At 31.8% G+C, this 15,915-nt stretch overlaps 1 protein-coding gene across 4 annotated transcripts in view; it reads left to right on the top strand.

The window, feature by feature from the left end:
* LRP1B (LDL receptor related protein 1B) overlaps positions 1-15,915 on the top strand; it is a 1,805,568-nt gene that overhangs the window by 1,132,765 nt on the left and 656,888 nt on the right. For all 4 annotated transcript variants that reach the window (XR_012497488.2, XM_074335779.2, XM_074335774.2 and 1 more), the window contains exon 22: positions 9,358-9,558. Coding sequence is in view for 3 of the 4 variants with exons in the window: in XM_074335779.2 (XP_074191880.2) it covers positions 9,358-9,558 (201 nt within the window). In the remaining variant the exon portion in view is untranslated. The remainder of the gene's footprint in view (positions 1-9,357; positions 9,559-15,915) is intronic.

Genomic DNA, 15,915 nt, shown 5'->3' with positions numbered 1-15,915 from the left:
TGAAATGGTGAATTTAATCATTGTTAGAAATCAATCTGGGCAATTAGAACCAAAAATATCCTACAATAGAATAGCGACTTTGCTAGAATTATATGATGAATTATATATGAAGAATTACTAAACACAGCACTTTTTCCCCCTTCCTGTAACCAACCCTATGGAATACTTTTATTTATTTTTTATGAAAACAATATGGTGAGCTCTCCATTGTCAATGTGTTGTACAGGTAATAAAATACATTGCATATTTATTGCTATGAATATTATATATTTCTCTTTTGATTCCTCCCAGTGGCAGTTTGAATCCTTTTACTGCATGTTTCTTTTATCCTTTCAGCCCTGTCTCTAAACAAGAATACCCCCTCCGTTTTACCCAGAAGGGATCTTCTTTAGATCTTGATCATGTCACCTTCTACTTCCTATGGGACCTTAGTCAGTTTCCATGCTTATGTCTTCAGTTTCTTTCTCCATACTAATTTTTCATCCTCTCTATAAATATACCAATTACTGCAAGAACATTTCTTTGATTTTATTAGCTTTCCCTACCATCCTCCTTCCCTTCATTAAATCACCTTGTGTAGTGTATCTGGAGGCCTTATTTCTCACTCATTCTTTCATCCTTTGTAATCTAACACTCAGCCCCTACCTTTGATGGAAATTGGTGTTTCAGTGGTCAATAGGAATGATTTCTCAGTCCATACTCTGTCTTGAATCTGGTTCTGCCATTCAGTAATTATATGAGTTTGGATAATTTACCAAACCTCTCTAAGTTTCAGTTTCCTGATCAGTAAATTAGAGATTGTAATAATAACTAACCATAGAAGATACAAAAAGTGCCTAGAGCACAGTACAGGCTTAATAAATGATACCTTTGACTATTAATATTGCATTTTGACTTATTTTCTCTGAAACACTCAGCCTTTCTCTGCAACACATGTCCTCCCCTGGAAATCTTTTCTTCCTCTTTTTTTTAATTTATTTTTTTTATTTTTTAGTGTTATTGAGAAATAATTTATGTACATCACTGTGTAAGTTTAAGGTGCACAGCATGAGGGTTTGATTTATGTATATTGTGAAATGATTTTAATAGGTTTAGTGAACAGCCATCATTTCATACAGCTACAATACAAAAAAGAAAAAACATCTCCTTTTGATGAGAATTCTTAGGATCTCCTCTCCTAACAACATTCCCAGATATTATACAGCAGTTTAACTATAGCCATAATGTTATACATGACACCCCTAGTACTTACTTATCTTATAATGTAAGTTTGTACCTTTTGCCCACCTTACTCCAATTCCTCTTTCCCCCACCTCCCACCTCTGGTAACCACAAATCTGATATTTTTATGAGTTTGGTGGGATTTTCTTTCTTTTCTTTTTTCTATTTTTTTTATTTTTTTTTAAATCCACATATAAGTGGTGATATCATACAGTATTCGTCTTTCTTCGACTTATTTCACTTAGCATAATGCATTCAAGGTCCATTCATGTTGTTGCAAATGGTAGGATTTCCTCATATTTTTATGGCTGAAGAACATTCTATTGTGTATATATACCACAATCTTTTAAATCCATGTATCCTTTGATATATAGTTATGTTGTTTCCATTTGTTGGCTATTGTAAATAATGCTGCTATGAATGGGGATGGTGTTAATATATCTTTTTGAGTTAGTGTTTTAATTTCCTTTGGATATACGTATTCCAAAGTAGAATTGGTGTATCATATGACAATTATATTTTTGATTTTTTAAAAGCCTCCATACTGATTTCCATAGCAGCTAACCAATTTACAGTCCCACCGATAGTCCACAAGGGTTCCCTTTCTCCATGCCAGCATTTATTATCTCCTGTCTTTTTGATGATAGCTATTCTAACAGATGTGATGTCATATCTCATTGTAATTCAATTTGCATTTCCCTAATGACTTAGTGATGTCGAACATCTTTTAATGTGCCCATAGACATTCATATATCTTCTTTAGAAAAATGTTTATTCATGTCCTTTGCCCATGTTTTAAATTGGGCTATTTGGGTTTTTGTTGTTGTTACTGAGTTCTTTGAGTTCTTTATATATTTTTGGATATTAGCCCTTATCACATATATAGTTTGCAAATATTCCATAGGTTTTCTTCATTTTGTTGTTGGTTTCTTTTTCTGTGAAGAAACTTTTTAATTTGGTATGGTTTCACTTATTTTTTATTTTGTGCCTGTGCTTTAGGTGTGATTTCAAAAAAAAAAAAAAAAAAAAAAAAATCTTCACCAAGACCCACGTCAAGGCACTTTTTCTTATGTTTTCTTCTAGGAGTTCCATGGTTTCAGGTTTTACATTTAAGATTTAATACATATTGAGTTAATTTTTGCGAGTGGTGTAAGATAGTAGTCACGTTTAATTATATTGCATGTCAATATCCAATTTTCCCAGCATAATTTATTAAATAGATTGCCCTTTTTCCCATTGAGTATTCCTGACTTTCTTGTCAAATATTAGTTAACTGCATGAGCTTAGATTTATTTCTGGGCTCTCAGCTCTGATCCATTGGTCTATTTATTTCTTTTTATGCCACTACCATACTGTTTTAATTACTACAGCTTTGTAATGTAGACTGAAATCAAGAAGTGTGATGCCTCTTGTTTTGTTTATCATTCTCAGCATTCATTAGGCAATTAATGGTCTTTTGTAGTTCCATGTAAATGTTACGTGTTTTTGTTTGTTTGTTTTTGTTGTTGATTTTGTTGTTTTGCTATTTCTGTAAAGCCTGACATTGGAATCTTGATAGGGGTTGCACTGAATCTATAGATGGCTTTTGGTATTATTGACACTTTAACAATATTAATTCTTCCAATCCATGAACAAAAATACCTTTATATTTATTTGTGTCTTCTTTCATTTCTTTCATCAATGTCTTGTATTTTTCAAGTAGAGATCTTTCACCTCATTGGTTACATTTATTCCAAGGAATTTATTGTTTTTGATGCTATTGTACATGAAACCAATTTCTTTATTTATTTTTCTTCTGTTACCAACATCTTCAATCACCTAAACATTTGGATTTAAAGGAGAGAGGACCTTTGACACTCCTAACTTGTAATCATTTCCCATGTCCTACTAATGCCTCCTCTATAATTTAGCTAACATCACCCATTTCATCGTGTTTACTCACAGAGTATAACCTAGGCTTAAGCCTGCATTGCATTTCATTCAGATCTTTGTGTGGACTACTATTTTCCTCTCTGAAAATTATTATCTTCAATCCAGTCTACACACAGCTTTGGCTTCCTCTTAATTCATAAGCTGTGACCTGAACACATAGTTTCTCAAATCTTTTAACGGTTCTCCATTGTCTGTAAGATTAAAAGGCACTTCTTCAATTAGCAATCAACATTCCATGAACTGGCCACAAACTGCCTAATTATTGCTTCTGGAAAAAATCCAACCCTTTTCCACCTTTATAAATTTACATATAAGTTGCATCTTATATATGGGTTAAGTTCAGCAAATAAAACTAAAACAGAAAATGTTTAAATTTACCATTGAAAGTCATCCATAAAATTCAATATACGTGGCTGAGTATATATAGTTCTGATGAAAATCTGTACTTATTACTACATTGTTAAGAAAATAATGTTTAGCACATAAAAAGAGTACATATAGAAAAATAAAATTTTACAGTGAATTCACTCAGAAATGGAAGAGACCAAATTAAGAATAAATTGATTTACTTCTACCTTCTATGCCCTGACACATTTCCATTGAACACCAGTATTAATTACCATGTTATTAAATTGTCTTTCTCTTATTTGTTGATTTACTTGCTTCCTCCCCTCCTCCAGAGGACATGTATTTGAATGTTAAAGTGGTGCACATAAAGCAGCTGTCTATATGTAATTTTTTTTCTTTTCATATAAGATATCCATTGCCACCCTTCAAAAGCTCTTTCCAAACAAAATTTTAGTAAATCTTGTTTTCAACCTTCCAATTATACATATTTTCTACTTCCTTGAAATTTCGTAGCACTCTCTGATGGTTATATGACTTTTAGTGTTTTTATATGTTCAATATTATATTGTTTGTCACTACTAAACTTATTTCCTCACATGGTCGGAAATGTGTGTTTCCCAGTTTTCTACATTGTTTAATGGCTAGGCCAGCACATAATACTCGATAAATATTTGCTGTATTGAATTGAAACCAAATATTATTACAGGAATAAATATGTATGTGTCATTAATGGTTAGAGGTGTAAAAAATAATGCAATTCAAACACCAGTATTTAAAAGGACTCTATAAATGTATTCTTGAGTAAATCCATTTGGATTTTCTCAAAGATTCACTTCTCTTTATACCCATATTCTTAATATTAACTGCCAGTCATATCCCAGAACAGAAATTATCCTGCTACATCGTGTGTTGTCTTTTACTAAGATAAAAGCAAGTCAAGCATTTTACAAAATGATAAATCTATGTTTTTAATAGCCAAAATAGTTTAACAGAGAAAAGAGAATCTCTAGAGGAGATCATATAAATTTATTTTGGGAAAGCAGTTCATTTTTAGGGATACCTAGAAACTCTGTTTACTTATAGTTGTTGAGTCTGCAGTGACTTTTCCCTAAACTGTGTATTTCAAGGTAACACAAATCAACATAGTCTTTATAATGTTGTGTGTATGTGCACAATTATACTAGCTATGATACCAACATGCTGATTTCTGTTATTTCTTTTCATTGTTTGTGCTGTTTTTACTTGGTTATTCTTATTCTCTTTGCTCAAAGGACAAAATTACAATTTCCGTAAGAGTCTTGTATATAATTACCAAGTTGAAAACATCATTATAAATAAATAAGAAAATATTACGTAGAACTCAACTTGATAATAAACACCTAATATTATTTTCAGCATGAAATATATATTTTTAGGCTGAATTAATAAAGTGATTTACTTTTTATTTGAACTTATGTGTGCACATTTATAATACTGTTTTTAAAGATTCTACTTTTTTTAGATATTGGATATTTGTAATTTCTATAACACATTTTAGTATTAGTAATATTTATTTTGTTTTAATAACAGTAATTCGACCTAAATCTCTAGTTTCTTACATACAAAGAAGGGGCCTTAAACACGGAAATCTATAGAAATTGAGGTCATTGTATAGGTCATTTGCTTTTGGATTTTACCCAATTAAGGGTCATGAATAAGAAATTTAATTAAACTTATAATACATGATGCACCCTTTTATTCACATTTTTATAAGAATTAAAACCAAACAGAAAGGAAAGGGAGAAGCAATTAAACTTCAAACATATTCTGAGAAATCAATAGGATGAGTGAGTTATTTAAATTTATAAATTTTATCTAAGTTATGTATTCATATTCATCATATCTCTGGTAACATAATCTATGTTAAAGTTATTAGTCATTTGAATAAGATTTCCCTTTACCTTTTTCAAGCAGCAGTTAGGTCAGGGTTGGCAAATAAGTTTTATTGCTTTCTAACGCTGAAAGATTGATACTGATTTATTAATGGGTTTGTTAAAACAATTCTAAGGTCATTCTGAAGTCAATGGTTAAGAATGTCATAATGGATTAGTGATGTCTGGAATAAAAAGGAAGTTGCATTTTGATTTACCAAAGTAAAAATGGAAATTACTATATTATTCTTGGATTCTCCTTTCACTCTATTATACTCGCAGATGACCCCATACAATTTAATACCAAAGTACAGGATGTCATATTTTAGATTACAATTATATATTATGCATTGATCTTCTCTTGCTAACTAGATTATACACTCCTTGGTGACAGCAACTGGGTGTTACGGATTTCTTGTATTTCCTGAAGTCACCAGGGTAATGTAAGGCACAGATTAACCTCAACATAGGACTTTCATAATGTATCTGTAGAAACTCTCAGACTTTGTATTACAGGTACATATATTTTATCTTCATCATTTTAAAAATGAACTAGTATTTCAAGGGGAAGTTATATAGAAATATGGTAGGAGGAAAATAAGGATTCAGTGAAATAATCCCTCTCTCTCCTACTCCAGGTTTCCACTACCTCAGTCTTCCTTATCAAAGGCAGTCACTTTTAACTATTTCCTGTGTAGCCTTCCAGAAATAATTCATGTAGTGAGAAGACAGTCCATGTACTTATATTGATGTATGACAGCAATGTCATAGATATTGCTAAACAGACGTATCTCTTTTAAATTATAAGAAAGCCTACCATACACTCAGTTCTAGTCCTTTTTGTTGTTATTGTTGACAATTTTGGATGTTATTTTATATTAACTCATGCAGAATTATCTCATTCTTTTTCATTCAAGCATATAATTTCAATGTACGGATATATTGTAATTGATGTTACCCCTCTTACAAATCATAATTTAAGTTGTTACTATTTTTTTGCTAATAGGTACAAAACAGTAAGCCACACCTTATATATGCATCTTGTGCATTTTAGCAAATATATTAAAGAAAAAAATTCTAAAATTATAATTATTGTGGTGAAGAGTTGATACTTTTTTTTTTTTTTTTTTTTTTTTTGCTAGATTTTATAACAATGACCTACAGAGAGATTATCTCAATTTTCAGCACCCTCAACATTGGGGCTGTTTCTCACTCCCTTGTGAAGTCTATCTTTGTGTTATCCAACTTGTTGGTCTTAATCAATGTAATAGAGAAAAAATGGTATCAAATTGCTATTTCAATTTATTTTTTTTACTTGAAATATGTTTTCAAAATCTTGTGTTTATAAGCCAGTATTAATTCATGGTCAATCTTACACTTCCATTGGTTTATTGATCTTTATCATGTTGATGTGCAGGAGCCTTTTGTATTTTACAGAAATATGCTCTTTTTGTCAAATATAATAAAATATCTTTCCTGGTTTATTAAATGTCTGTATATGAATTTTATTGTTGCAATGTGAAATCAAAACTTTAATTTAATCAGGTTTATCAATTTGTTCTATAGGTTTTCTGGGTTTGTGTAATGACCATTTTAAGATTTATATTTTAGTATCTATTTTATTCTTGAATATTAGTGTGTTTATTATCATTATTTGAAAATACTTACCTCTTTAATTTATGTAGAATTTATTTTGGTGTACGAATCAAGTGAAGACTCAGTTTTACTTTTTTCCCTCCAGATAGCTAATCAGTGATTCTAACATTATTAATTTTGTAATTAATTATCCCCTACTATTTCGAATAGTCAATTTTTGGTATATTAAAACCATATACAGGGGTGGCCAGCTGGCTTAGTTAGTTAGAGCATGAGCTCTCAACAACAAAGTTGCCAGTTCAATTCCCCAGTGGGATGGTGGGCTGCTCTCCCTGCAACTAAAGATTGAAAACAGAAACAGGACTTGGAGCTGAGCTGAGCCCTTCACAACCAGATTGAAGGACAGTGGCTTGGAGCGGATGGGCCCTGGAGAAACACACTGTTCCCCAATAGTCCCCAATAAAAATATTTAAAAAAACAAAGCAAAAAAACAAATACATGAATGAGTCTATTTCTGATGTCTCTATGGCTGTTTAATTATTGAAATCTTTATTGACATTCTGTTATAAAATATTTCAACTACTGCTCCTTTGAAATACTTCTAAATATTTGCCATATACAGTTCCTACCAATCAATCTTCTGCTATTGTTTTTTTTTTTTTAATTCTTAATGATATTGGCATTTTTTTATTTTTATTTTTTATTTAGGAGAAGTTACAGGATTGCAATAATATCATTACTATTTTATTTGGATTGTATTCATTTGGGGGAAAATAATGTCTTTACAGTAATAAATCTTTCTCTCCAGACCAAACTATATCTTTATGCAAGGCTTCTTTTGGGTTTCTTCATAGACTTCATAATTTTGTTCATATAAATTCTATACAGTTTAACCCAAAATAATTTGTTTTATTTTAGATTTTTAATTGGTCTTTTCTTCATATATATATAATATATAATATATGTATTATATATATTTTTGTATATTTCAAACTAGCTACATATTTTTGAATTAGTTTTGTAGAGTCCTTATTTAGTTTTTATTGATTTTATAATTATATGATTATATTAACTACATGTAATGATGCTCTCTTCTAATTTTATACCTTATTTTATTGCCCAATTGTATTAGATCATATTTCCAGAATGACATAAAATAATGATATTATTAGTTTTATTTTTGATGTTAGGGCAAAAGTTTATGTTTGTCCATTTATATCAAATTTATTAGTGAAGTATCCATCAAGTTTGTGAGTAGTTTGATTAATAATTAATGTTTAATATTATCAAATGTATTTATATTTGCTATGAAACTGATCATTTGTGTGTTTTTCATTATTTGACTTATAATAGTATGCAGAATTATTAATTTGTTTCCATGAATGAAACATCTTTTCACAAATATTTTATTTTAAAATTTAGTAGCCTGTAAGATTGAAGAAGACATTGCTACATAATGAGTCTTGCACATGTACAATCTAATATTTGCCGTTTCCTTTTGATTTGCCCCACTCATTTTATGAGATATTGATAGGTAGTCAGCCAATAACTAGTATGTACTTTCAGGTATGGTTTCTATTCACATTGTAGCTTAACATTGTAAAATCCAGAAGAGATAATGAATTAAAAGATCAATGCAAATGATCTGAAAAGAGGAATACTTTGCTGTGAACAAACAAAGCTTTACGTAGACAATAAGCATTGCTTTTTATGTATTTCAGATTGTTACTTTTGAAACATGCTGGCTAAGCAATAATCATTTTATTTTTTTCTTTCAAAATCAATAAAGAAAAATCTGTTTCTATAAAGTCGGTTTGCATATACATTATACCAAGATGTTCAATAACACTTTATGTTCTTTTATGAAAAGGCATGTATGTAGGGCTGGGTGTAAAGAGCTTAGATGTTGAGGTTATAAATATAAATAGAAGCACACCTCCTCCCGCAAAAATGAAGCATTTACTTAAATATATGGATCTAAAAGACAGTGATAGCATTTACCTAAGTTTAGGGCTGTAAAAGGACTTATATACAAATATATCTCTAAAGTCTGCTTTTAAAAGTACTGTAAATTAAACTGTCAGTTAGTCACAGAATTTTTTAATAGAATGAAATAATAACTTGAAACAAAAACAAAACATTCTAATCTTTAACATTAATACTAAGAGCTGCTTAGTATTAAAGAGAAATATTGAAGTGTTGGCATGAAAATAAACTGTCAAACTAACAGCAGATAGATTCCTTGTGAATGACAAGAAGTTCTGCCCCTGACTGATGACAATAATGACCACTCATTATTAAAGTGACTTAATTACAAAAATCAAATGCATGCTGTTTCTATTTTCTTAAGGGAGATGCATCAACAAAGCATGGGTATGTGATGGAGATATTGATTGTGAAGATCAGTCAGATGAAGATGATTGTGACAGTTTCTTGTGTGGACCACCCAAGTACCCTTGTGCTAATGATACTTCAGTATGCCTGCAGCCAGAGAAACTTTGCAACGGGAGAAGGGATTGTCCTGATGGGTCTGATGAAGGCGATCTCTGTGGTACTGCATTTTTCACTGCATTTGCTTCTCTCTGGAAACTCGAGCCTTTTAGTCCACTTGCTGAATTTATTACAGTAGCATTTGTTCCTTCTATTCATTCAATTTAAATGTAACTTTTAGTATTGAACCCTATCTGCATTTTTTAAGATACTATTAATCTATATATTTTTTAAAAAATATGATTAGAAATTTCTGAAAAAAAAAACAACACACAGAAAAGTCTAACCTGTGTCCAACTGACTTAACAAGTGTACATATAGTTATGCTCATCATTTAGATCAGCTCTGGATAGTCAATGAAGTTCCCACAACTGAACTGTCCCCACAATTATTTTTTGTCAGTGAGTCACTAAAAACAGGAAAACCTTGTTATTACTGACCTATGAAATGGAGTTTACTGCAATCCAATGGATTTTGGCATGCCTTCTAATCATTACAATAAAAACATTTTTAGAAAGAGGAAAGGAAGACTGGGTAATAAAACCAATTGAATATTACTCAATTTTATGTAATTTTCACTGAAGTGTTTAGTCCTCATACAAGAGCTTTCTTTATTATGCTTTATCTAGTTAAAATGATGATTTCTATCTGATAGCTTTTGGACTTCAAAATTACTTTTAACTACCCATCTCCTTATATCAACCAGCACATACAAAGAACATTAAAATTCCTTCACTGTGGGAAGAGCAGAGATTTAGCAAGGAGATTTTAAAAATATGGTTTTTAGATAAAACTAAAGTGACATCAGAATTAATGAAGAGTTTACAGAATGATAAGAACAAGGACTTTAGAAAATGATGAAGCTGCCTAGTTGAAAGTAGGAAAGACAACTACCTTTAAGCATAAAACTATCATACTGTGTTCTGAAAAGGGTGGCAATAGCATACTGAGTATTATAAAAAAAGACTGATATTTTTTCATTATTCTTTTTCAAAATTTATATGATAACATGTATTTTCCTCCAAACAGCTTGTGATTCTATAAACTAATCTTGAAACACTAAATACAACAGTCTTCATTCAGTGGTGGTAAAATTTAAACAAGATTAAATAAGAAATACAAACCAAAGGTGATAGACTTAGTTTATCTGTACTGACTCCTTTTCTCTCCCAGTTTATTTTCCCTGATGGAGTAGGTTGGTGGATGGAAGAATGTTTTGCATTACAATATGTGGGGATTTCTCATGAAGGTTGTAAGACAAATTCTGAATGAAGGAACCTATCAATACTCTTAAAATTAGAAGTGTGAAATTACAGAAAATGTCTAGACTTTCACAAGTTTATATTCATTAATTACTTCAATTAAGTAACCTAGGCAGGTGGCTTAATTTTTTTGAAATGTCAGTTTCCTCATAACAAAAGTGGAGGCAATGCTATCTGTTAGGAAATCATAGTAATAATGCTTGAGGCACTAAAAGTGTTGAAAGAAATTCATACTTTTCTACCATTTCTTCACTCTTTGGGTTAAATGAAGTAAATAAAAGGGGAAAAAGAAAATACAGTTATTAAGAAAAATAAATAGAATGATGTGGAAAACATCCTTATTTTTCTTTGCTCTGCACTCTGAATTAGGAAAACAAAAGATGAAAGGGAATTTCTTCAGAATCCCGTTCCTATTTTAAGACTGAAGATCACTTCTTGCTTATCTAGCCATTTGCTTTTGATCATCTGAGAACTTTGCTGAACCATTTCAAAAGATTACAGAGTGGAAGAGGCTACAACGAAGCCGATGTGAAAGTAGCAGAGAAGATAAAAAGACATTTTTATCCCAACTGTGGCATATGAATTACTCAGTAGGCTTCACCCTGCCCTTTATGGGTTGAAGTTGAGGGAGAGTTAGAGCAATGAGAAACAAAAACAAACACTGGTCATGGAATTGAATTGCCTTCTATGGTTCTCCTTTTCTTTTTTTTTTTTTTTTGCTACTTTTATGTGCACATTTGTACTGTCAGCTCGGTAGATGGTATCTTGTGGGCAATATTGGCTCCTGCAGAGAGACACCTTGGTATCTTGTTTTCAAGTCCTTCTCCCATCAGTCCTAGGTTAGACCTTGTCCACCCATGAAAGGTTGTTGATTTATGAGAGCTGTGCGAGTAGAAAGAAGGAATCATTTACCCAAGACACACAAAAGATATGCCAAGTGAATTAAATTTAAATAATTGTCCTGGATTGGCTAGTAGCTAAGAAGTGGCTTTTAGGGAGAGATACCCAAAACTGAAGGGGGTATGTGTGTCTGTGTGTGTGTGTGTGTGTGTGTGTGTGTGTGTGTGTGTGTGTTTAAGCTATTTCCTGTAGATGCTGAAGATATCGGGTTTCCCTCCTCATGTCTACTCCTTCCAAATAGTTGTATCCAAAAGATCTGTTTTATTTTCCCACTCCCCTACTCTGTCCCCTGTTAAAATAGAAACAGGGATTCATTTGTGTACCACTCATCAATACATGTAAAATTTGTGCAAAAATGTCTTGTATGAAAATGATTTGTAATCTGTAGACTTAATCTTGAGATGTAAAAATCTCATTCTTTGTGTTGTGGGGTTTTTATTATTTGTTTTGTTTTCTTCAAATAATTATGATTGATCTAGAAAGTTCAAAAAAAGGGTGAGCTCAAGAAGATAAATCTTCTAATCTTAGTGAAGAGATTAGTTTTTCAGGGGGATTTTTAAATTATTTCAAGAGGAAAGAGATATGCACTTAAATTAAAAGAGAGTTGAATCATTAAAAAATGGAATTAACTGTTGAGTCTTGTTATAAAGCTATGTCAAAGATAGACAAAGCTGGAAACAAGTAAAAGTGATAAGGATAGATTTTATTCAGTAATAACTGTTGCAATAGGGAAGGGTGTCCAGCGTGAACTGAAATCAACCTCACTGAAACAAAAGACTAGAAATTTTTAACGGCTGGAGTGCGCTAAGGGAAAGGCACTGAAGGGTGATAAAGATGGTTGTTGGTCTGTGTGATTTGGCTATGGGAGTTTTTTACTTGGTGCTTATCCCAGAGAAGAAACAAACTTCTCACAGTTTTATGACTGGAGGTAGTGGTTCAAGTCAGAGCAAGTTTGGGAGCAAGAGTGAGAGACTTATGTCCTTGAGTGTTTGCACTCGTAAGAGACTGCTCTCAAGTCTTTGAGAAGGCAGTTCTGAGAGACAGAAGATTTAAATCTCAAAGGTGCAGAGAAATAATTTTTAATTTCAAGCTTTCTAAAATAACTGCTCTAGAAGGGGGTTCAGGGACCAATCTGCTTATCACCAGGTTTGGGCTGGAACAGTCAATTCTCCTGGCAGTATTGACCTTTCTCAGGCAAGCACTTTAAGGGCACTGGGGTCATTATAGGGATAATGCCTTGACTGGTAGAAACTACCGTGTTTCCCCGAAAATAAGACCTAACCGGAAAATGAGCCCTAGCACGATTTTTCAAGATGACATCCCCTGAACACAAGCCCTAATGCATCTTTTGGAGCAAAAATTAATGTGGGACTGTTTTATTTTCGGGGAGACAGGTTATGCCAGTATTTGTTGAAGTTTCTTATTGGGGTGAGGTGTGTGGATGAGAGTGGAGAATCAAATTCTTTGTGACAAGAGTTTGCAATTGTTATAGGCCAAAGTTGAGGACTAGTTGAAAAGAGAGCTCAGAGGAGCCCAACTAGTGATTGGTGAATAAGAGAGTCTTTGTCAGGTAATAAAAACACTTAAAAAGAAGTTGCAATATTCAGTGACAGGTACAAGGTGTGATCAAACAATATGGTAAATGTTTAAATTAAAAAAAATTACTACAGTAAAAGACACATTGCTATTAATCCCCCTCAAAATACTCCCCCTCACTTCGAACACACTTATCCCATCTTTCTTGCCACTTTCTGAAGCAGTTCTGGAAGAACTCTTTCATGAGTATCTTTAGTTGCACTGTCATGGCCTCCTCAATGTCCTGAATCATTTTGACTTTGGAGAAGAGCCAGAAGTCGCACAGTGCCAGATCAAGTGAATAAGGTGGATGAGGACACACTATAATGTTTTTATTTGACAGAAATTGCCATATATCAGAAGCAATGTGCGACGAAGCATTGTCACGATGGAGGATAATTTATGGCACTTTGAAACACTCCTTCTCTCAACTGTAGCTCTCACCCAACTGACTGCACCGAACAAATTGAAACTTGTCACACACTGTTACTAAGGTTAGATATGCCACTTCCCATATTGAAGATCCCTGCCTTTTCATTGGATGGTACTTGGCAGCGGTATTCACCGTAGTTTGTGATCACAAAGGAAATGCTCACCATATGTTTTGATTGCATCTTGTATAGGGTTAAAGGAAGAATTGACAAGAGACTAACCATGCACATATTGACATTAAATTTATATATTCAGTTTTATATTTCAATATGTATTTTGTTTATCCTAAATCTATGACTTAATTTCTCAGATAGCATCAGGAAGAGACATCTCAGTACTGTGACAACAGTCATATTTGTAGCTTTTTTTTCACTCGCAGAATATGATGACATTTCTTTACAGTAATTCTCTTGAAAAAGAATGTCAATTGAAAAAAATGGGGCAAATACATTGAAATGACTGCTGTTTTGAAATGATTATGATTATGGATGAATAAACCCATTTGGAGGAACCAAGAAATTAATCTATTTTTTTTTTTTGTCTTCTAAAATAATACCAAACTTGAATTGAATTCTTAGAGAAAATAGTTAATGTAATAATTTTCTTCTCTTATTCCTATAACTACTATCTTGGTGACAAATAATATGAACAATTGACCAATATAGAAGTTTAAAAAGTGTAGAAAACGTTTTCTAAAACCTTGCATTTCAGCCCAATTTTTGAACTGGATAAATTTCCATAGGTAGCAGGAAATCATTGTGGTATATAAGCACATATTACTGTAATTTGCCAGTTATTGAACACCATTCTTTTTTAGTATGTCTCAAAATACAGAGGGTGCCAAAAAAAGGTATACATATTTTAAGAAAGGAAAAACTATTAAAATTGTAATACTCAATATATACTGATAGCAAAAGATGAATACAAGTCACATTTGACTTCTGCTAAATTACAAGAGGTGTTCAAACTGGTTACCATCAGCATCCAGACACTTCTGATTATGGTGAACTACTGCTTGAGCAACATTGATCAAAGTGTCCACTTGTACACATTTTTATTTGGCACCCCAGGTATATCTCTGAATTAAACAGTCTTTGAAAACTACTAAAATATATTTTTAAAGCAAAGAAAGACAAAGTGTCTTTTGCCTTTATTACCATGTATTTAATAGTGCATAGTAATGGGTAATAGTGTGGTTGCTAAAACAATTATCTGGGGTTTTTTTTAATTTTTTTTTTTTTTTTCCCCTCATGGGCTAAGTATGCTGTCTTCAAATTTTCCCAATTGGACAAGTAGGTCCTCAATTTGGGGGAAATTGTGTGCCTTTGGACAATTTTATTACATTTTTTTTTAATTCAACAAATTATTTTCAACTGTTTACTCTATGCTAGGCACTGTGCTAACTATTGTATATACATTTGTAAATAGATCACATATATTGTATACCTTCAGGTAGCCTACAATTTTAGGATGAAGTAAAATGACTAATAAATACACCTAATATAATTATAAATTATAAATCCTGTGCAAGAACAATGTCTTTCTTTATAAGCCAATTATGTTATCCATGCAGTCAATACAAGTTGCTCTTTATTTCACCTAAAATACCACATCAACTGTTTTGGTGTATGTGTTTTATTTATTATGTTTCCATGGCCTCATTGAATTAATCATAATAACCAATTATTAAGGCACAATGTACAGTTTACCTAAATTAAAAATAAATGGGTGTAGCCAGTGAAGGAGAAAATAATCTATTCTGCGTTATCATTATAAATCAGAATATAGATGTAAAAAAGATATATAGATATTATGCATATATATGCATATGCCTGTTCATTTATAAACACTAAGATAAGTAATATTTCCAGATCATCAATGTATGTCATCCATTTTAGAAGACCTCAACAATTGATTTTGTGTAACTCCTAAAAGGCTCAGAATAACTGATCTAGTAATAATAGAAACATTGAACTCACTTTACCTCTATGGGGTAAAACCAAGCATACTCCAAAGTTTTATAGAAATAAAAATCTTTCATGCTCAATTCTTATAGAATCCAAAGAATACATTGGATGAATTATTTTATCATCCCTATCCCAACCCCTGATAATGAAATCCAAAAGGCTTTCTTCTATTCATTATTCTACACTTGCTCTAATTTCAGCCTTAGGGAATTGAGTTCAATGATTAGTATTTAATTGAGCAAAACACTTGATAATGTCCTATAATTTGTTCTCCTCTTTTTA

The sequence above is a fragment of the Rhinolophus sinicus genome, chromosome 17, assembly GCF_057876585.1.
Source record: "Rhinolophus sinicus isolate RSI-liver-muscle chromosome 17, RSI-T2T, whole genome shotgun sequence".
NCBI classification, from domain to species: Eukaryota; Metazoa; Chordata; class Mammalia; order Chiroptera; family Rhinolophidae; genus Rhinolophus; species Rhinolophus sinicus.
Note: the sequence above shows the minus strand (reverse complement) of the source record. Positions and strands in the feature narration are given on the sequence as shown.